The 22,002-nt window shown below is 41.2% G+C and overlaps 1 protein-coding gene across 4 annotated transcripts in view; it reads left to right on the top strand.

Moving 5' to 3' along the window:
* CTBP1 (C-terminal binding protein 1) overlaps window positions 1–22,002 on the top strand; it is a 238,051-nt gene that overhangs the window by 76,003 nt on the left and 140,046 nt on the right. The window contains exon 1 of one of the 4 annotated variants that reach the window (XM_038134201.1): window positions 11,001–11,142. The exons of the other annotated variants lie outside the window; for them this stretch is intronic. Within the exon in view, the coding sequence (XP_037990129.1) occupies window positions 11,136–11,142 (7 nt within the window). The 5' untranslated portion in view covers window positions 11,001–11,135. Of the gene's footprint in view, window positions 1–11,000; window positions 11,143–22,002 lie in introns of those variants that run through there. 4 annotated transcript variants of the gene reach the window in all.

The raw sequence follows: 22,002 nt of genomic DNA, 5'->3' as shown, positions 1-22,002 counted from the left end.
TTAATGTACACCTCAGTTGGTTTTGTTTACTGACGCTGTAAATTTTAGGCATTTCACTCTTCCTCACCCCAAAAGCCCAGTGGACCAAAAGGACAGTTTGATCTTTTCGGATACAGTCACTTCTAGAGAATGAATTTACCCTTTTGGTGATGGGATTTCCTCTTGTGGGGGTTGGGGAAATGTCAGATTCAAAACATACTGCACTCAGCAAAGGGAGTAACTGAACAATTTTAAAATGAGAATTTGACTAAAACTAGTTTGAGGAAAATAAGGGGGATAGCTTAACTTCTGACATTTTTAGTATCTCTTGATTTATCTGTTGCTGTATAACCAAATGACAGGTCTTAAATATTGGGATATAGAATTTTTTATTTTTATTGCACCCATTTTGTCTTTTTAAAAAAGAAAATACTGAAGTCCAGTTTTTGTAGCCACAATTATTTAGACACAATATTCATAAAATTTCATAATGGAAATAAAATTCCATTTTTTTGTATATTAATGCTAGCCTATTATCACTGACAGCAACACTGTTATTGTTTCTGGATACCTGAAGGATATCCATGGATATCTGATATTTATAGTAGGAAGAGTTAGTGCTGCATTTAAGAGAATGGAAAAGGTTCTTAGCAAGGCACTGTGGATGTCAGTTTGGGAAGAATTTGGTACTGTATGGTGCTCTGCAAAGATTTTTCCAAAACATTTTCTTTTCAGTGGTTAGTTTTTATTTTTGCATCATCACCCCTGTCATTAATAAATTCTTTATCTTTTAATTTTTGTGCATGTTTTAGGGTTAAATCTGATTTTTTTTTAATGACTCCTGCTTTCTTTTTCTGACATGTCCAACACTTTCTATGATTAAATGACTGTTCAAATGGCTGTGTAGTAGTTCTGTACACTTGGTGAAGTTTGTATGTTTGGAGACAAGTTATGTGGACCTTCTCATGGGTCTAAAATTTTATTTCTAGATTCTTCACTGGTGCAAAATAGGAAATAATACTTCCTAGTGCTCCCCAGAAAATTCTGGGCGCCCCAGACATGACAATGCTATGAAATGAAGCAACATTGTTGAAAATGTTTGTTTGCTTTGTTACTTTGGCTTCAAGTATTTGGGTTATTAAAGGGATGAGGATGTTTGCTTAGCTGGTGTAGGGAATTTCTACTTCAAACAAAATGAAACTCATTTCTCCTTGAATGGCTGTAGCTTTTCACCCATTTTTAAGTGCTGTCCATGCCAAGGACTGCTGCAGGGAACTTTGCTACCTTCTTAAATTACTTCCAGTTTTTCCTTTTCTAAACTGTATTGAGTTTTTCTTCTGAGATTAAATAAAAAGTAATTTTTTTTTCAAATAATCTAAGCATTGTAAGTGACACAAAAGTGTTACCAGTCTGCCGTGGAAGCTGTTCTTCCTCATCTGTCACTTGTATGTTCACTGGGGTGGTGGAGGAGAGATGTGTGTCTGGAGCAGGGATTTACAGCCCAGATTAAGTTACAACACTTGTATTTTTCCATTATGTATTATTCAATGCATTTTAGCAAAGAACTGAAATAGGATGTGCCAGGCTATGGTAGAGCTCAGCCTTCACTACAGGATCAGTTGCTGCTTTTTTTGAGAATTACAGAGCTTTGGTCTTCATAGAGAGAAGCCTCAAGTACAGGCAAACACTCTGGTTTGAAGCCTTAGTATATCCAGTACTTCTAAAAATGCTTAAGCCTTTCTTTTTGGCAGAACAATTTTTTTTGAGCTTCTAAAGGGTATTAAACTGTTCAAAAAAGGCATATAGGAACAGACAAATATAAAAATAAATGTTAAGCTGTTGTTTCTGATTTAACCCTCAAAATTGCTCTATTTTTACTCCTGTTGCAAGAGGGGCTGCAAGAAGTAGTCTCACTCTAGCAAGAATGTGGGCACAAAATGCAGTGAATGATGTTAGTTATGATGTGTGTGTTTTACCTGGTTTTATACCTTCAGTTGTTGTCTGTCTTTCAGACAGCTTTGAAAACAAACATATTCCTTTCAGTGAAAAATAGCTTTATATGATCCAAACTGAACAGTATTTCATTTCGTGTAGGCTAAATATGTTCTGTTATCTGCGATCCAAAGAGTTTATGAAGGGATAGAGAAGTAGGAAAAAAGTCCATCTTCTTTTCTTAAAGAAGATGTTAATAATAAATACGTGTAAAACCTCCAAAAACCTTCCTCATGCATGCAGGAACTGAGGTGTGTTGGCCTCCTTGTGAGCAGGGAGGGAAGCTCAAGAGAATTTTCAGTTGTGGTGTTCATACTTAAGACAGGTTTTTTAATCAACTGGTAGTTTCTTTCTGAGTCAAAACAAAAGCTGAAACCTAACCAAAGTCAGCTCTGCAGTCAGTTTATTATGGGATTAAATAGATCTGAACTGTTATCTTTAGACTATTATTAACTGTTAATTGGCATTTAATTCCATTTAGTTTTAATATAAACACTTTTCTGTTAGGAGTTTGTTTTGCAGGACAAAGGGAAAAGCATATTTGTGTACCCACAGAGAGAGAGGCAGGTTCAGTGGTGTCTGATCTGACACAGCATCAAGGGGAAACAGCTGTGATTTAATGAGCACCAAGGTGAATGAAGTTCATAACTAGGACTGCTTTATTGATGTTCTTGGAAGGGGTTGAGAAAACTTCTCTCCCTGCACGTGGCTTCAGAGTTTAACCACGGAGGGAGGTGGTGCCAGGAGCAGGGTTTGTGTCTTTGTGTCTGCAAAGCTCCAGAGTTGGTCGTGCAGCTCTGGGTAACTGCAGAATTAAAATGCAGCGTTTTGTGGAACACACCTCAGTCAGCAGAGAAGGAGAGAGAGGTCCTCCAGCTCCCTGGCGCCTCTGCAGAAATCCCATCCCACCCTTTTGGCCAGAGGTCTGAATCCCTGCTGGCCTGCTCAAGCCAAGGATCCTTTGGGAAGAGGGATTTGGGTTCTGTGCCTCCAGGGCAGTCCTGGACTGATCTGAGATACCATTTAACAATACTGTTTGATTGTTCTGGGGATAGGGAGACAGGTACAGGCAAAGACTCTGGTTTGACGCCTTGGTATTGGCAGTGCTTCTAAAAATGGTTAAACCTGCTTAAGCAGTAGCAGTTTTTGGCAGGCCCATTTCTTTCAGGGGTTCTGGAGGCTCCAGTGTGCCAGAGGCAGCCATGTGGTGTGCAGGGCAGCTTCTTTCACCTCTCTGCAGGAGTCTTCACCCTTCATTTCTAAACCACCACAGTGTTCTGAAATCCAGACATTATCTCTTGTTCAAAAAAAAAACAACAACAAAAACCAAACCAAAAAAAGCTTCAGCACAGCCCTCAGCACTTGTGTGTTTTACAGAATATTGTGGAGCTTATTGTGAATTAATTCAAGACTCTTAAAAATTAGTATTTACTGCTACTAAGAATTACAGGCTTCGACCTTATGAGCTACCAGGAGTGAAGAAACAAGCTGAGGTTTGGGTTTATGGCCTCTTGAAGGTCAGTGAGACCTTGGCTGTTGGAATGAAGCATCCACCAAGCCCGAGCGTGGCTCCGAGGCCGATCCCAGAACGTGCCCAGCGCTGTCCAAGGGCTGGACAGGACACGTCACCCAGGACCATCTGCTGAATAATGATGGGGCAGAGTCCAGGCACAGCCCTTGTGTAAGCAACTGGAGGCACAGCTTCCTTCTGTGTGTCCTAACTTTCACCATAACCATGGATGGAATGAGAGCTGAGTGGCTGCTGCTGGAAAATTGGGCTAAAGAATCATTTATTCCCACAGAAATTCATCACCAGGTGTTGTTCAAAAAGAACTTTTTTTTCTGAAAGGTGTGGTGTTGCAGGAGAGGTTACCAGTGGAGTGCTGAGCTTGGCTTGCCTGGCATGAGTAGAGGGGCTGTGCTAATGGCTCAACTGAAAGGCATCCTAAATATAACAAGGAATCAGGATAGATGTTGCTGTAGAGATTGTTTAGTTTTAACACAAGCTCACCAAATCAGTATGGGTGCTATACTTAAAACAATGGAAATAGCAGCTCTAAAACAGAGATAATCTACTGCACAGCAAGGGGCTAGAGAGCCTTTCTTACAGTTTGTAGAAAAAACAGCTACTAAGCCTATCCACAGATATTATATAGAAATAACTGAGATTATGCTGAACACTGGGCTAATAGAAGTAGGATCAAATTCAAAACATAAAATCAAAGGTCATATCTTCTAAGTGAGTAATGGCAGAGTTTTGTAAAATAGAAACTTGCAACAAGATTCTCATTATAGATAAATAGTACTTGGATGATCACGGGATGTGCTTTAGCAGCCCCTGTGATATGCATAAAAACAAGTGAACAGAATATTCTGCTCTATCAGTATGAGTTCATCATTTCTGAACAGTTTAATGAGGAAGGTGAAGAGGCTGTCATCTCAGAGTGAGACATGAGGAATATATTCATCTTTAGATACTGTGTGGAGCAAGAGGAAAAGAACTGAAAGCCAATGGCTGCAGAAGAAAAAAACGGTGCAAACAATGAATGAATTGAGGCTGAATTCTGAAGAGGATATTCCTGATGGGCAGAGCCCCCAGAGTCCACCACAGCTTTCCAAGGAGAGTGGTGGCAACAAAACAAAACAGGGATTTTCTTAATAAGGAAAGTTAAGTTCATGAAATAAAGTATTTTACGTCTCTCCTGTAACATCCCAAGGGAAATCTTCTCAGCCCTGTGCTTCTAAGAAATGTGTAATGCCACTGGTGCTCATAATGCTTTACTCAAACTATTTTCTTTATCTGGGCAAAGTGTGGATGTTATCAACTATACTTGAGACAACCCACTCTGGAAGTGAAATCCTGTTGGGATAAATGTTGTGATACAATTACCTTGATATGTAGGCTGAATGTCTAATAGTAAGAGAAGAACATATTTAAGTAATGTATAAAATAAGTCACCACAAAAGAATGTACAAATATCCTTCAAAAGGAGCTCAAAAGTTCCAAAACAACACTCCAGGGAAGAAAATCTAGGAGAAAGCAGATTAGCTACAGATACTCATTTCTGGATGTTTTTCTTAATAGTTGCTGATTTGAGAATGCTGATGGATTCTTAAAAGCCAATTTTAGATTTTAATGCAGTATCAACTGTTTTCTTAAATTCCTTATGGTCTCAAAATTGCACCCATGAAACATCAGCTATGTTTACCAAAATATTTTCAAATTTAGATGAGGGTTGCAACACAGGGAGATAGTTCAAAGAAAGAAGTGTGTATCTAGTGTTGACAGTTTTGCAAAATGATGTGAATATGCATTCAGAATTTTCTGTAACTGAAAAAAATAGATTTTTACTCTTCCAAAAAAAACCCAAAAAAACAAAAAAAAAAAACCAAACCCAAAAAATCAACCCACCCCAAACCCCAATCCTATCATTATAACACATTTTGACTTTAAAAATAGCATTTGTTCTTGTGCTTTAAAACAGAAAGTATCAAGGCTTTTTAGTGGAGCAATTTATTCTATCACCATTGAAAACAAATGTGGAGAAAGAAAACTATTGGGTTCCTATCTTTTTGTTAAGTTTCTCTGCAAAACAATAGATCCTATTAATCTGACTTTTAATGCCCTATAAGAGTGCAAAGAAGAGCAAGAAAAGCTTAACCAAAAAAATAATAACCTGAGTTCATTGTTGTATCATGGTAACTACATAATAAAAGCTGTAGCTGTGACAGTTTAATAAGTGAGTAAAAGAAATGCTCAGATCACTGAGAACACAGAGATTGCCTGGCCCCCAGCCCAGACCTGTGTGACCTCCCTGCCCTCACCTGTTGGTTTCTCTGGGTCTGGACTGAAGGCACTTGAGACAGCAGTTCATGTTCAGACTCAGGTGTTAAAACAGTCTCACTACTGTGAGTTCTGCAGCCTTTCATTAGAAGGCACAAAATGGCCAACAATCTCTTGTTACAAGGTCTTTTAAGACTAAACTGTCCAATAAAGAGCTGACACCTAGATTATTTTCCCTTTTAACCCAATAACTGATCCCAAGGAGCCCCAATGCAGACTCTTCTGCCCAATTACAAAATGTCACCCAAACCCATGAAGGAGAAGGAAGAAGAAGCATGAAGAAGAAACCCAGGATGACCCTGTGCCCTCCATCCTGCTTCCATCCACAACATCCTAAAAATCCCAAAACCTCAATTTCTCACCAAGTAATATTACTAGCACTACTCTGTATATAATCTATTTCACACTTTAGTGGATTCTAGTCTATCTTGAAGTCTAGGAAACTTCCTCCATGGATGAGGGTCAAAGTCGGTGCTCCCCTGGGGGCCAGGGCACCCCAGAGCAGACAGAGAAATATTCCTGGTGCCCTGGGTTTCCACACTCACCCACCAGGGGCTGCTTGGGGAACAGCTGGAGGTGAAGCCATGAGACCCCATCTGCAGTTACTGAGTCCAGCTCTGGGGCCTCAGAATAAGAGATTTGTGGATCTGTTGGGGCCAGTCCAGAGGGGCCATGAAGATGCTCAGAGGGCTGGAGCACCTCTGCTGTGGATACAGCTGAGAGGGCTCCTTCCAGAACCTGAAGGGAGTGACATGAGAGCTGCAGAGAGACAAGGGCATGGAGAGACAGGACAAGGGGGAATGGCTTCAAACTGGCAGAGGGCAGGGTTAGATTGGATATAAGTAAGAAATTCTTCCCTGTGAGGGTGGTGAGGCCCTGGCACAGGTTGCCCAGAGAAGCTGTGGCTGCCCCATCCCTGGAAATGTCCAAGGCCAGGTTGGATGGGGCTTGGAGCAGCCTGGTGTAGTGGAAGGTGTCCCTGCTCGTGGCAGAGGGTTGGAGCTGGATGATCTTTAAGATCCCTCCCAACCCAAACCACTCTGTGATCTTTAAGATCCCTCCCAACCCAAACCACTCTGTGATTCTGCATGTACAGACAGGATAAATGCAGCTGTCTGAGAGGCAGCACTTCACAGCATGATAGAGGTTTAGCAGAAATTTTGGTACTTTTGGAGACACAGTGGTCTGTCAAGACCTCTGACAACGTGGGAAGTGCTTGCTTTGAGCCAGACTAGTAGTGCAGGAGTGGACAAATTTTAATTTGCTTTTGAGTAACTTAAGATAGTCAATAATTTCAGTTTCCAAGAAAAGAATGATGCAATTTAGTCTAGAAGTACTTAGTGAAATGATTATTGAACTGGGTCAGGCCATAACGTGCCCTCTAGCCCAAGGTCCTGTATGAAACAGAAAGCAAAACCAGGCCAACTCTGTATGGTATTTCTAATATTCCCAGCCTTTAGATATTTCCAGAGTATGGGCTTCTGACCTGACACAGCTTCTGTGCTGCCCTCGGTGATACACAGATATATACATTGATATAGATATATAGATATCTGTATAGATAGATACATATAGATATATTCATTTGTCCCCCCTGGAAGCTGGTGGTCCCTTGGATTCCTGTGGACTTAGGTCCCTGCACTCATCTGGGAAGGAGGAAGGTGTGGTAGAAGAAAAAATGTACCAGGATTGAGTGACTGGCACCAGGTAAAAAAGTAATAATGGGCATTGCTGGCCACGGGAGTGGCTCACAGATGTTTAGCATAGAGATGGAATTTGGGTGATGAGATAAAGATGCCCTGGTAAATGTGGTTATTATACTCGACACTACACATTTCAGAGCAGATTAGGTATACATATCTGCATGTATGCACTCTTAATATCAGGGATATAAATTTGGGTAATTATAGCTCATGATTTTTCTCGTTGCAGCTATTTTTGGAAGTTAAATAATTGCTGATAGAAGGGAGTGGTAATTTATGGCAAGAGAAAATGCTCTCACCTCATCTTATGTGGAGGGTGGTGGGTGTAGTTCTGAAGCTGGTCCTGTTTGCTGCTTCTCTAAAATATGCACTGCTGCAATCTGTAGGCACGTTTTGGGGACTGAAAAGATTCGCAGCACTGTGGGTATTTTCTTAGTAAATGAAATGATCACCATGCAGAATGCTCATAAAATATTTAAATATTTAGATAAATGGTTGTCTGTAAGTGGGGATATGTAGGTATGTTTTCTAAGTAAAGATGCTTAATTTTGAAAGAAAATAACATAATACATTTCTGGTTGCTATTAATATGCCAGAGAATAGATTTTTTTAAAAACTGATCTAGATTGCCACAGCTAGGGAAGGCAGCAGCTTATTTAAGTAGTAAGCTGTTTTTAAGGAACCATGCCTGTTTATTAACTTAACAACGTTCAACAAATGATTAGATTGAAATGTGGATATTGCCTTTGAGAAGATGAATGTCATGAGAGGGAGCTGATGGGATTATAACTTCGAATATGTTCCTGTTTATGTGTTTAATGCATTATTAAATGTCATTTGTTTAAGAAAGAATTAAGTTAATAACGGATCTAGTATAAACAAATATTGTTTTTGTATCACTTAGGCTCTGTTTGAGTTTTGTTTCATGACAGCAGTTCAGAATTAAGATTCCATTATTTATTAGCTAGAAAGAAGGATGGGAAACAGCACATCTCATGTGCTTAGCTTGGAAATCTGTGGAAGTGGAGGAAGTGGCTGAACATTATGGATGTAAAATACTCAGAAGTATGAAAGTCTGCTTCCAGGAAATGCTGGATATTTTGCTATAAAATAAATATTTGGAAGATCTGACAAGAAATCAATCATGTGAAGACGCCCTGAAAGCACCACATTATCTGGCATTGTAGAGGATTAAAACTAACTTAGGACAGCCTCCTAATGCAGCTGGTATGGCATAGTTAGCCTGGAGAGACCAAGTACTAAGGAGTTTCAGGAAGTAATAACTGTAAACTTTAACAAACATGATCTTAGTATTTTAAATTCTTCATTTAGGACACGATTCAGAGCTGTGTAGGAATAACCCAACACAGACAGTGGACATTGAGGATGTGCTTAAGTATGTTCTTCCCAGTAGTGAAGCCTTTGCCATAAGAGATGCTCCATCTTCCTCCCTGAGAAAGGAAGAACTTCTCCATCACCTTTCAGAAGGCTGGGAAACCTCTTCTCACTGCATTCCTCAGCAGGGGGAAATATCCATGCAGGAAAACTTTATCATGTGTAAAACAACAAGACCTTCAAATTCAACAGGATTCATTGTGTTCCTACGTCCAAGCAAGTTCTTTAAACTTGGAGTTATTCAGCAGGCACAAAATTATGACCAGCAGGGTCAGTCTGTCAGGTCAGACACTTGCTTTGTGTATTTAAGTACATTTGCTGTCATCCCAAATGTGCTAAAAATCTTTGTGTACTCCAGTAATGACTGCTGAAGTCTGACTAGTTAAGGAACTAATTTGGTGTAAATATTCCCCTACGTAGGTAATCTGGTTTTATTACTTTTAACACCAAAATCAGCATTGTATTGGAAGGAATAAATTAAAAACCAAGGCGAAGTCTAGAAAGTAATTACTGTGAACATGGTAGTGAATTCTTGAGCTGCCACTTCACTATGGGGTTTGGTTGGTTTTGTTTTGGGTTTGTTTTTTTTTTTTTTTTTTACTTTTGGTTGTGCTTTATAAAACATGTTTCTAGACTATGTCAGCAATGTTCTTCCTCAGTTGCTGGTGCAAAGACTATTTTCATAGTTTATCACAAAATGCCAGATTTGCTCAGCATGTAATTTAATCTTATGCTTGGAAGCATCCACATTACTTGGTTATCATGAGGTTATTCTTTAATAAAAATGTATGCTTTGTGATCTATATTTTATTAATTTGGTGAGTCAGTTTATCGATTGTTGCAGATGCCATGAATGTATAATTTGTCACAGTTATTGGTTGCCTGTCAGCAGTTCACAGCCACACAGTGCTCTTGGCTCTTGGGGCACCTTAGGGAAAAAACCTCTCTTGATCTGCAAAAGAAAAGCTTTCTCCTGTAAATTATCATCAAACTTGGGTTTATATCAGGTTTATCACTTCACAATGTGTGTTATCCTGTACGAGCCAAACCCTGTGAATATATTTATAATGTGGCCTGCTCAGGCAAGGGCTTTGAGCAAATAGAATTTAGTGATTTTAAATGCTGGGGGTGAGGAAGAAGGAGCACAGCATCAGAAATGGGAGGTGCGGGCTTTGCCACTGTTTTACTTTGCTCTGAACTTAGGAATTATTGGGGTCATCAGACTGGAAAAACAGAAGAAAATTCTGAGGCATTTTTATCTCTCTTCTACAGCAGATAGTTTTCTGCTGTAATACAAAGCAGTCATGAGTTTTGCTGATTGAAAAGTTTATTTTCAAGAATGAATGTTAATGAATTTGATTTTTTTTTTAAAAAAAAGGGCTGTTTATTCCCTATATTTTAGCAAAGCAGGTATTTATACCCACAATTGCTTGACTTGAATAAGAAACTTTGCTAAGAATTTCGCGGTGCTGATACAGATTAGGCAGGTTTGCTTTGCTGGAGTGGAGCTGTGCGCTCGAAACATCTGCTGGTTTCGTTTTGTTATTTTTAAAGGCTGCTTCTGCATCCTGGGAGCTGGTGGAAGGCATGCACAGAGCTTGTGTGCCATGCCAAAACCAGCGGCTGAGCTCAGATTTTGGCTGGGCTAGTTCCAGTGGCTTATATCCCCTCATCCTTTTGGATTCTCTAAAATATCGCTCTCCGGTGCTTCCCAGCCATCGGTCGTGATTTAGGCAAGAGCATCCTTCCACACAGAGCAGAACAAGTTCCCTGGGGGCTCCCCAAGTTTTCGGTGTCTATAATTAATGTACACTGGGGGGACTAGATAAAAAAATCCGGGAGAAGGCCCTGCCCAAAACAAGAAGGGCAGAGGGGAAGTTAAAAGAGGGGAGCGAGAGAAAGAGAAGAGAAATAAGAAAAAAAGAAGGAAGAAAGAGGGTGGGGAAAAACAAGGCGGGGTGGGGAAGGGAAAGGCAGAGGAAAAAGGGAGGAAAAGCATTAATCGCGGGGGGCGGGCGAGGAGCGCCCAGCGCCGCTCCCCGCCCCCGCCGCTCCCGGCCGCCGCCGCCTAATGAGCTGCGCTCTGATTGGCCGGGCGCCGGCGGCGGGCGGCCGCCATTGGCTGCGGGCGCGGCGCTCTCCGCCCCCATTGGTCCGCCCGCCTGCCCCGTATTTTCAGCAGCGGCGGCGGCGGCGGCGGATTCCGGTGCGGAGCCGGCGGGATGCAAGGTGGGCGTGAGGCGATGCGCGCAGGGCGGGCGGCTCGGGGGCACGGGTGGATGGGTGGATGCTTCCTCGCTCGGTACCCGGCGCGCTGCCCCATCCCCGCGCACCGTCCTGAGCCACGATGGTCGATTCTTTCTTTCGTTCTTTTTTTTTTTATTTTTAAATTTTTTATTTTTTTCAATAATTATTTTTTGCACCGCACCCGCGGCGGCCGCTGGGCGGGGGCTGCGCCAGCGCCGCGCCGGGGGCAGCGCCGGCCGCGTCCTGCCCGCTGCTCGGGGGATGCGGCTCTTTGTGCCGCGGGCAGCGGGAGTTTTCCCGGGAGCGCCGCCGGGAGGGCGAGGGCATGGATGGATGGATCCCGGCTGGGCTGGTTCTCCCCGGCCCGGGTGCCCCGGTGCGCCGTCCCCGCCGCCCGTCCCGGCAGCGCCGCGCTGCCCGGAACTTGGCGAGCGCGGAGTTGGCGCTGCGGTGCCCCCGGTTGGGAAATCGAGGTTTGCGTGTGCTGAATTGCGGAAAGTGAATGGGAACCGGCTGGGGGATGTTGGCAGATCCCAGAGGAAAAGCCGGGATTCTTCCCATAAGTTATTTTTGCGGATTTGCCAAATATTAAGTACCTCCCCTTCGGTTAACTGGAGATCGATGTGGTTCGGTGCGGTTATCTGAACATGCTTTGGTTTGAGTTAAAAATAACAAATATGAAGTTAAATACTCTGTTTTTATCTTGCCTTGTAAATCTTTTATACGTTTCGTGGACGAATTTAGTTGTGTTATTTTGCAACACATCTCTTTTTAATGATCTGTTTTACAGTCAGCTGTATTTATTATATTTCTTCTGTATATTTAACATCTTCTGAAAACCACATCCACGTTTTTAAGTTCTGAGTTTCCTGGTGGTTTTCGTGGCAAAAGTTATTTCTGACAGAGATATGTTTTCAGACAGAGAAATCTGCTGACAGATCTTGCAACTTTTTTTCTCTGTGGCATTTTTCTCTGCATAAGGCTGCAGTTAGGACTGGGTTCTGTGATTTCTGTGCCATCTCGTAGTTAGCTGGGAATTTAAATACTCTCTGAGCATCCCCAGCTGGAGATGGTACTGGAAGCCGTAGTATACTTGTACAACCATTTCTGTAATGTGTGAAAAGCGGAGATTTTGGGTAGAAATAACTGATTATGGCCATTCAGAAATCAGTGCTTGAATGGTTCTTTGAAATAAAATTGCTGCTGAACCTTTAAGGTGCCTTATATAGAATTTGGGTTAAAGTCAATGGTTCTGACCATGTAGTCAGTGAGATTTACACCTGCATGTGTGATTAACCCCTTGCTGTGCATTGCAGAGGCAGAAGGATGCTTGTGGGGCCAGCTCTGTTGCTAGGCCTAAAAACTGACTGTTTTTGTTGCTAGCCTGAAGCTGTGAGAATCAATAGGGGTTTTTGCATGGAGTGATGGAAGAATTTGGCCCTACCAAGCAGGAGCAGCCCCTGCTCCTCTGGGGTGAGGGAAGTGGCCAGAGGAGCTGCACTGCCCCAGGCTGGTGCGTCCTCACCAGCACCCATGGGTGCACAAACATCCAGACTGCCAGCAGGCACCGTGACAGGGGCATCCGTTTGGGAAGAATGATGAATAACAGGAACGGCACCTGTTGCACCACCGGTGGTTTGTCATCTCCCAGGGAAAAACTGTGCACCTGTAGTTCTTTGATCATCTGCCCAAATCGTCTGAAATCAGCGACACCCAGGGAGTTTAACTTGAATTTATCAGTGTGTTATAATGAGGTGATTGTGATTACTTGAGTAGGTGGGAAGTTTAGAGAGTTATATATAAATTGTTATGATTATGATTAAATAAATGCTGTTTATACAAGCGATCTGTACTTCTAAAATGAATCCAGCTACAGTTCAGCAGCTGCTGTTTGAAAGTAGAACTACCCATGTGTACATTTTATGGCACTTTGATTTTGTTACATAATGGCATGCATAATTTTCATGCATTATATAAACTTCTTTCAGAACATCCCGAGAAAACAGACAAAATAAGGTCTATGCCTGTTTGATACCTAGTGAGGCTTTTTTAGCCTGAGTAGCAAATTCTGGTTTCTAATAGTGTGTAAACAAACTGCAGCCAGGCTGGCAGGCGTTGCCTGCTTGTGGTGGTAAGAGAAATATGAACGATGATGTGAGCACTGCAGAACTGAATTACCCTCCACGCCTCCTGCCTGTTTTCTCACCCAGGCAGCTGAGGGGGAGCAGATGAAGGCTTTCCTTTCCCTTTGGCACAGAACTGGATTGCTTCTCTGGTACCTGGTAGAGATCCTGCGACCCCATGGAGCTGCAGAAAACCTTCTTGTTTCTTACTCTAAGTGTTGCTAAGTGTGGACTTCATAGCTAAAGGAGATACATGTTACTAAAAACTAGATTTCCAAGTATGACTAGATAATAAACTCCTAATAAATTAAAAAAGGTCAGGTTAGAGAAAATGAAACCCTGTTAGTTGTGTTTTTTGGGGTTATATTTTTTCCTAATTGTATGAATTTGCTAAACATAGATTATTAGAGGTTTGGCACCAGTAATATGGATAAACCCTTCATTCATTACAAAACAGTCTCTGAATTTCTTGTTTTACCTACTTATGGGTCTGAAACAATCAAAGTTTTAGTAGGTGCTCCCTAGTTTTTTTGTAGCTGGTTTTTGTTTGCTTTTTTCCTTTTATCATGACCCTGATGGATGGAGAGAGAACATTCCCTTGGTGAAATGAGAGGGATTATAGTCTTCATGGTGGCAGTTTCTGTCTTAGAGTGATGTGACTTATGGTAGCACTTCTCCCTGATAGCAGCAATGTTTATTTCAGAAGTATAATTTTCATATTTAAACACATGCAGCGCTAGATTGGAAAACTTTTAATGACAATTGCATGGCATGTTTGTTTGTAAATGGTTATGTTGAATGACGGGAGAAAAATTAATTTGTACTTTTTAAAGATCTGTGATTTTTATATCTGTTATTTAACAGAGCTGTAATGTTATCACTGAGTGCTTCCAGTTGGGTATAAAGTGCAATGTGCAACATTTCCTGGTAGTAGAGTTGCTCTAAGTGGAGAAATAATTTAAGCAGTACAAGGAATTTTATAGCCCTCTTGTCACAATTAACTGTTTTGATGAAATATGAATTTACACAACATCTGCCTTCCGGGACCGGCGCTCCCATTGGAGCTCGCTGGCTTCCCACAGCAGCAGCATCCTGCCTGGAGCCCGGTGGCAGGGCAGGATGGGCTGGAGCCTGCCTGGTGGGCAGGAAAGCAGGGCAGTGTAGGACTTCTTCACTTGGTGCATCTCCCTGGGAAGCTTGGGCAGGAAGTGCTGCTGCTGGCTGCGAGTGCAGCCTTTCGGTTTCGCTTCAGCAGGGGCCTGGCGTGGGCACAGCGAGGTCCCTGACCTGCAGTCCCTGCTCATCCTCCTGCTTCCTGGCCTTGTGTGGAGGCAAAAAACTCGCTGTGTGTGTGGGGCCTGTCGGTGGGGTGTGGTTTGGGGTCTGGCACACAGTATTGCAATTGATTTTGGAGGGAACAGCACTCTGTGTCCTGAAACTGCAGATGAGGACTTGCAGTGAGATGGGGAATCCAGGTGGACCTTGCAGTGTCGAAGCAATGGGTTGTCCTCTCAAGACCCTTCTGCTCTACATCCCTGTAGTGGTCACCCTCTTACCGGAGGGGAAGAGCTGGCATTTTATGTGGTCACTTCTATCAAATCTGTCTCTTCATAGACCACTGTGTCTTTTACTGTTTTGTTTTCCTGCACCGTGGAGTGGAGGGTGCCTCTCGCCACTGCTGGCTAAGCTCAGAAATGCTCATTAATGTCCAACTGCTAAAATTTTTGTGTGCATCCGGGGAAAGGCAAGTTCACAGGAGGGTAAAGTAGCCAAAGGAGCACTTATGCTCCTGCTTGGTAAGGGTTGGCTTGGGAGGAGACATCAGGATGTGCTTTTAGGAAGATGCAGTTCCCCATCATGGACCAGCTTAGGGCACAATGAAAAATGGGCACGATGATGAGAGATTGTGGAAAAATGTTAAAAATAATTCTGTAGCACTTCTCCCACTTTTCATATATGGCCTATATTGACTAGTAACCATTCCAGGCTGCTGCTGTCCCTCAGGAAAGAAACTGCAAATGGAAGGTCTCAGCCTGGCACAGCAGGATGGGCAGCATTCAGTACACAGAAATGGTTCTGAAACATTGACATTAAGAGCTGTTGGCACAACATCCTGCAAATTTTTGAGGCACCATATTAAGAAATGAGTACTCAAACTAGAGGTTGTACAACTTGGAGAGTCTGGTGTGTTTGTTCTCTTGGGCTGTGTAAGAGATCTCGGTGCTCAATGCTATTTTTGCTGTCATGCAGGGCAAAATAATTGAGGTCGCTCATCAAGCAAGCTGTGGTATTGTGAAGACAGCAGCAGACTGTGCCCTGTGCTACCTTTGCATCCACGTTTTAGTAAAAATAGTTCCAAGTGTCATATCTTGGTGAAACCATCCAGCAAAAGCTCCTGATTCTTGTACAGATATTTAGTTCAGCCTTCTTCTGCTGCTGTTACCTGAGTATTTGCTTCTAATTGATCTCTTAATCAATAATTGCAAGTTATTACAATTGCTTGGTCAGAGTGAAAAATTATGTGTTAACAGGTTGCTGTTATAGTGGAGATCAATCATGTTACCTTAGAGCTAGTTTAATGTGGTGAAGGAAGGAGCCCAGACTAGTTAATTGTCTCTTCTTTGGATTATCCTTCTATAAAATGGGGATAATCATCATTATAAAAGGTGCTTTAGGACTCACTAAATATTTTTGAAGCACTTAGGAATCCTAGTTAAAAACATAATTGCCTAGTAAATTGTCTACTTAATAAAATGTAAAAATAAAAGATATAGAATATTTAGGCTTCATAATAATTTAAATAGATGCATGTAGTTTATTTACCTTCTCGATGAGAAGTAACAACCATTGAAAGCAAATAAGTCTTTAGGAAAACTATAGAGGCAAAATGAGATTGTTTAAATTAAGGTTTCCAGTTCACTAGTTTGAATTACTTTTACATTTAGGATTTAGGCTCTGATTTAAATCATACTTTGTACTGTTAGTGTTTAAAATTTATCATCAACATTGAAGCTGTGAACACAAAAGACGTTTTTGGCAAGACTTGCAGAATGCTATGTCAATATATTTCTCTGGAATACTAAAAATTTAGAAAACAAAAACTTTCCCTTGACACTTGCAACTTTTGATATATGGGGGGAAAAAAACCTTAAAGACAAGCTGCAAATGGCTGTTTTTAGTCAACAGACCAATGGGTGGCTGTTCCAATGGCCTGGAAGAGGGGCCAAGGGCTGAGCAGAGGTAGTGCAGGCACGTGGCTCTGTGGTCATTGGTCTTTTTAGAAGGGAAGGAGTATTTATAAAGATTTTCTTGAATAAATAACCTCAATCTTTTCATCAAATATGAAAGGACTGGTAATGCTTGCTGTTGTTTTTGTTGATTAAGAGACCAAGAAAAAATTGTTTTGCATTACCAGCAGAAATACTGCCGAGTGGAAAGGACTTCCTAGAGCTCTTTATTCATTTATTGTTCTGCTGAGCAATTAGAGGAACAAAATCTCTTTACATCTTTTTTGCACTTGACAGATTGGCGTTTGTTTTTCTCCCTGTTTAAAAAACCCCAAACAACCAACAAGCTGAGGTTTTCTTCCGTAAGGAAGGAAGTTTAGACCAGAAGTTTCCAGAATTTGTGACTCTTATTCTTGTGTTACCACAGCTGGGATTACGAAGGGGAAGGTGTGGGCTTCATGTGAAAGCTGCAGGTAGCCTTGTAAGCTGGGCAAGGCTGGAAATCCTCAAAACCACCTCTGGCTCCCAGCAGTTTTCCATGGATCCTGGAGCAGCCAGGGGGAGTGTGGTCCCAGGGGTGGGGGAGCCACAGGCGATGCTCAGGTGGGTGCCCTGAGAACATGGTGCACTTAGCTCCCTTGCTTGATCTCTTTTGGATGATCAAAGGGCATGGACTGCTCACTCTTCTCACAGGACCCATGTATGCTCAAGGTTTTTTCAAAATTAAATGCCTCTGAAGTCAGGAGCAGAAGTAAGTCCATGCTCTGGGCATGGACTCAGTAGCCCTTCACTTGCCTTTAGGAAATGTTGTAAACAGGGATCTGATTTGCATTTGTTATGAAATTGTAATTTCAGCTTTAAATAATGATGCTTTAAATTATGATTTGCATTTGTATCTTTAAGGAGTAAATACCAGATTGCATATGTAGTTACATACCTTCCTTTTTTCATTTTTCCTCGTAATATCTTGGAATAGAATAACCTCTGAGTTGTTACTGTGGCTTATTGGCACCTCAGTAATTTTCAAATCCAAGTTCAATAATCATATTTCCTATCCTCTCAAAAAAAAAAAAAAAAAAGAAATCCATTATTTGCTGAATTGTTCAAAAATGTTGTCTGGCTCATTTTGTGTGTACCCACTTAAGTGACCAGAATGTCAATGGAGGCTTTGTTTAAATGTTTTTCTACATTTTTTTTCCTTCCAATCCCACCCACACATACACCTGTTCATCTAAGTCTTTTGGGCCAGATATCAGTTTATTTGGTTGGGCTTTATGGCTTTTTTTTTTTTTTTTTCCTCCTGCTTCATTCAGTTAACTGCTTGCTGTCAGTTCTGGCACATCCCCTTGTTTTCTGTAAGTTGCCCATGGAAAAAAGGCTGGTTTCCAAAGGCAAAGAGGTAATCTGGCTGGGAGTTGGATTAACTGTTGCAGTGGCTCATGATAAACATCTGTTGCAATACTCCCAGATGAGAACATTGCTTTCAAAACTATTTACTGCATATTTTGAACCGTTCACTTTACTTGGAGTTTTATTTTTTTTTCTCTTCCAATTACTAAATTCTTTAGAAAGGACATAACAACCCAATTTCCTTGTCTGTATCATAAAATAAACACAGTCTCCGAGATGGACTCTATGGATTTGAGTTACTGTTCATGTGCTGGAGCCCCTGAATATTTCTGAGGAGCGCAGAAGTGTGTGCATTTCTTAATAAAATGCAACTGCAGAGCAGGCCCCTGGGAGTGCTGCTCTGTGTGTCCGTGCTCTGCCTGTGCTGGAGTCCTCTGGATGTTTTCCTTCTGCTCTGAATTTGGCAAGATAAGGCTGGTGGGGAGTGGAGTTTAACTTGGATCTGAATCCCAAGGGTGGGTATGTGGTTGGAAGGGTTTGGCCAACTGGGCTTGGGACTTTGCCATTGAGGAAACCTTCTGCTGTTTGTTTGGAATATTTTTAAAAGTTGGTTTGTTTGCTTTATACATTTTTTAAAAAAAGGTTTTAATTCTAGATTGAATGGATGAAATAATGACAGTTTCTCCTGCAGCTGGTTTTTGAAGTCAGGTCAGCCAGCAGCCACTTACTGCTGTAGCTGAGGATCAGCAAGCAAACAAAGCAAGCTTTGGTAGGTTTTCCCAAAACATCAGCAACCTTCTCCCCCACCCCACCCAAACCACAAAACCAAACCATTCTTGGTGTCTCTGGGAAAATAACATTGGAAAACAGTATGGAATACCTCAAATGGTGAGTGTTTTCCAACAAATCGTTTTTCTTTCTTAGGTTAATAAGGACGATGTTCAAAGTAGTTTCACCCATATTTCTCAGAAGCTGAAAAGTATTTTGTGCTGAATTTCATATCTAAATGTTTCCTATCACAATCAAAGACGTCATCTGGGTACTTTACATATGTGTTAATCTTTACCAGAATTAACTATCTTTGCATAATGGTCTAACAAACATGGACAAGGAAATGGAATTTCCAAATACCAAAGCTACTTGTGGCAAAATACAAGAGTTTGTAACTTTATTTCTTGCTGATTTTCTTAGGTCTGGCAGAACCCATGTTGTTTTAGCAATAAACTGTAAGAACAGCTGTTCTGATTCAGAGCAAGCACTTACAGCTCAATATCCTGTCTCTGGTGATCAGCAGGTACCTAGGGAAGCATACAAGAGCAGTGATAAAGTGATGGAATCTAAGGTGAGATTTCTTAGTTTACCAGTTTTATGGTAGCATCAGGATTTTCAGAATCTCTTTTCCTAATCATAATCTTGAAATGACAGGTGTGAGACACTTAACAGCCTCAGCTTTCTCTTAAAGACTCTGGTAGTGATAGGATGATAAAAAAAGGAAAAAAACCCTGAAAAGTAATGGATAGTATGTAAAAGAGAGAAATAATGGGATAGGTTGGGAAAAGGGGAAAAAAAAGGGGCTATAATTACTGGATAGTGTAAAGAAATGTCATAAAAAGGCTGGCTTGTTACCCAAGGGGTGGGACTCTCTTGCACTGGAGTTACAAAGACCTTGCCCTGGTGGGCTCAGCCATCACCTGCATCACATCATTTGGGCATGGGGGAGAGAAAGGCAAAACCAGGACATGGAGAAATAGTTGTCCTGAGGCTGGTTCGAGGCAAAAAAGACAGTGGAGGGCAGACAAATTAAATGTGGGAGAAGAAACACATGGGAAAGGGGAGCATGATGATGGGAGTGTCCAAGAAACCTGTAGAAACTGAATTATTCTCTGTCGGTAAATATCTGTCCATTCAAATTGATGAATAAGAAATGTTGTCTGTGTAGAAAATTTGTTTTGCAGGTTTGTACTGACACCCTTGGAGCATTGCTGTATTTTTCCCAGGCTTCAAGACACCCAGGTTTTATTTTTAGTGCTGTGAACCTGTTCCAGCTTGCTGCAGTCATTACTACTAAGACCATCTAAATAGCAACTCAAAAAAGCTATTAAAGCAATGTAAATAGTAATAAATTATTTTGGCTTGGAGTGGATTAAAAGGTACACTTAGGATGGACTTGGTTTTGGGTCAGGTTTTTTAATGCTCTAGAGCAAAAGCGTGGCAAGCCTTACTTACATCACTGGTGTGCAGAGGTGATGGTGCTGTACTTTAAATAAAAGACACGAGGGCGTTGTGACTGGGATATTTGCTGGAACCGTCGCTTAAAAGTAGATTTTGAAGGGAAGCTTTTACAAAGGTGTGTGGAAAACTGTTATTGACTATCTAAAGCAAATTCAAGAATAATATCCAGGAGGTGTTGCAGTGGGCGAGGAGGTGTTAAAGCAAAGTGCTCACCAAAATAAGTCATGCTGCAAGTTAGGATCAAACCTGACAAATCCAGGGTTTATTGTGTGTAGCAGGATGAAGAGAAGAGGATGCATTTGAGTACAAAAGGGCAAAACCCATCCTGAATTTAAACACAGTTTACATAATCCTGTGAGCAAGAAGGGGAGTTGGTACAACCAGCAACAGGGGCTGCTTGGTGGTACCTTACAGAAGGCACAGCTTCATCTGTGGGTAGAGACCAGGCAAAGGAGATTCATCAGCTCACAGACAAGGTGGGTACAAGATTTAAAAAAACCCATACTGGTCTTTAATAAGTTGATATTTTCATAATTAAATAAATAATTAATAAATTAATAATTAAATTAATTCATAATACTGGTAGTATTGTGTTTATATGATATTAGAACAAAGTTTCCCATAATTAAAGGAAAATAGTGCAGAAGCAGCTTCACTATGGGAGCGGGAGGGACTAAGACTCTGTGTTTCAGGATTCAGCTTCATTTACCTTTTTAAGAGGATTGTAGGAAATGGATCTTTTCTCAGTTGCCAAGAACTGAAAAAGCTTTTCCCAGCCTGGCATTCTCAAATCCAAGGAACCTGGAGTCTGGGGCTGGTTTTCTCCAATATCTGCTGTGGAAGATGCTTTGATTTGCACCCTGTTACTGTGGCAGGTGTGGACAGGAGAACCACAGGAGTGAATTGTGCTTTCTCTTTTTGCCAGAGAATTTCACCTTTTCCACTGATTATCCATGCTGCTGAAGAACCTGAGTATTCATTTGCTTTCTGTTAGCAAATAATTTTAAATGCAACTTCCACAGTTACTACTCTCAGTAGGAAAACAGGAGCTCTAACAAGGCATATATAAAATAAAATTTTCCAAAATCTAATAATCTTGGTTATGCTTGTTGTCCTTACTATGCAGCTTTTTATTGAAAGGTTTATAAAGGTAACATGTCAACCCTGACTTTTCCCTCCCATTGCAGCAATGTTTCTTGTGTGTTTTAGATGCTGTATAACCACCTTAGAATAAACAACATCAGCCTGGATGCATTTTTACAGCACACTCAGGAATTTTTTATGGATAGTTTTGTGTTTTCTCTTCTGTTACATACCTCCAGGTGTGCCTACCAAATCCTTTCTAAGCATCCCAATGATTTCATTGGCATGCACAAATAGATGTCTCTGTTATATACTGAACATAAAAAAGAATTTACTGTTGAATTTCAGCTTTCACTTAAATGTTTGGTTTTCCTATAGCCTTACAGGATTGACTTGACTTTCAAAAGGAGATTCCTCAGAATCGGGGAGGAATCTGATGGCAAATTTGCACATCAGTTTACAGTGACTTTTTTACACTCAGATTTGATTTAACTCGTATAATTCTGTTGTGGTTTCTTTAGTAAACAGAAGTAGCCCTACAGTTCTGTTTCATGAATGCCTCATTATGCTGAGCTGTTAATAGTTCTGTTAGTATTGTTAAAGTATTAACAGAAGAATAATAATTGCTCTGCTGTAATTGTATTGAGGCTAAAAAAGCATTCTCATAGAATATTAATGAGAGCCTTTTTCGAGTTATGAATTACTGTTCTTAGGACAGAAAATAAACAAAAAGAAACTACTATCCTGGAAGAACATAATAATAAAAATCAATAAGGCTTCAATTTAGTCTTGAACTCCCTTGCTCCTCCTCTCCTGACCCCATTGTG

This window comes from Motacilla alba, chromosome 4 (genome assembly GCF_015832195.1).
Source record: "Motacilla alba alba isolate MOTALB_02 chromosome 4, Motacilla_alba_V1.0_pri, whole genome shotgun sequence".
NCBI lineage: Eukaryota > Metazoa > Chordata > Aves > Passeriformes > Motacillidae > Motacilla > Motacilla alba.
This window is presented reverse-complemented; position numbering and strand designations above follow the sequence as displayed.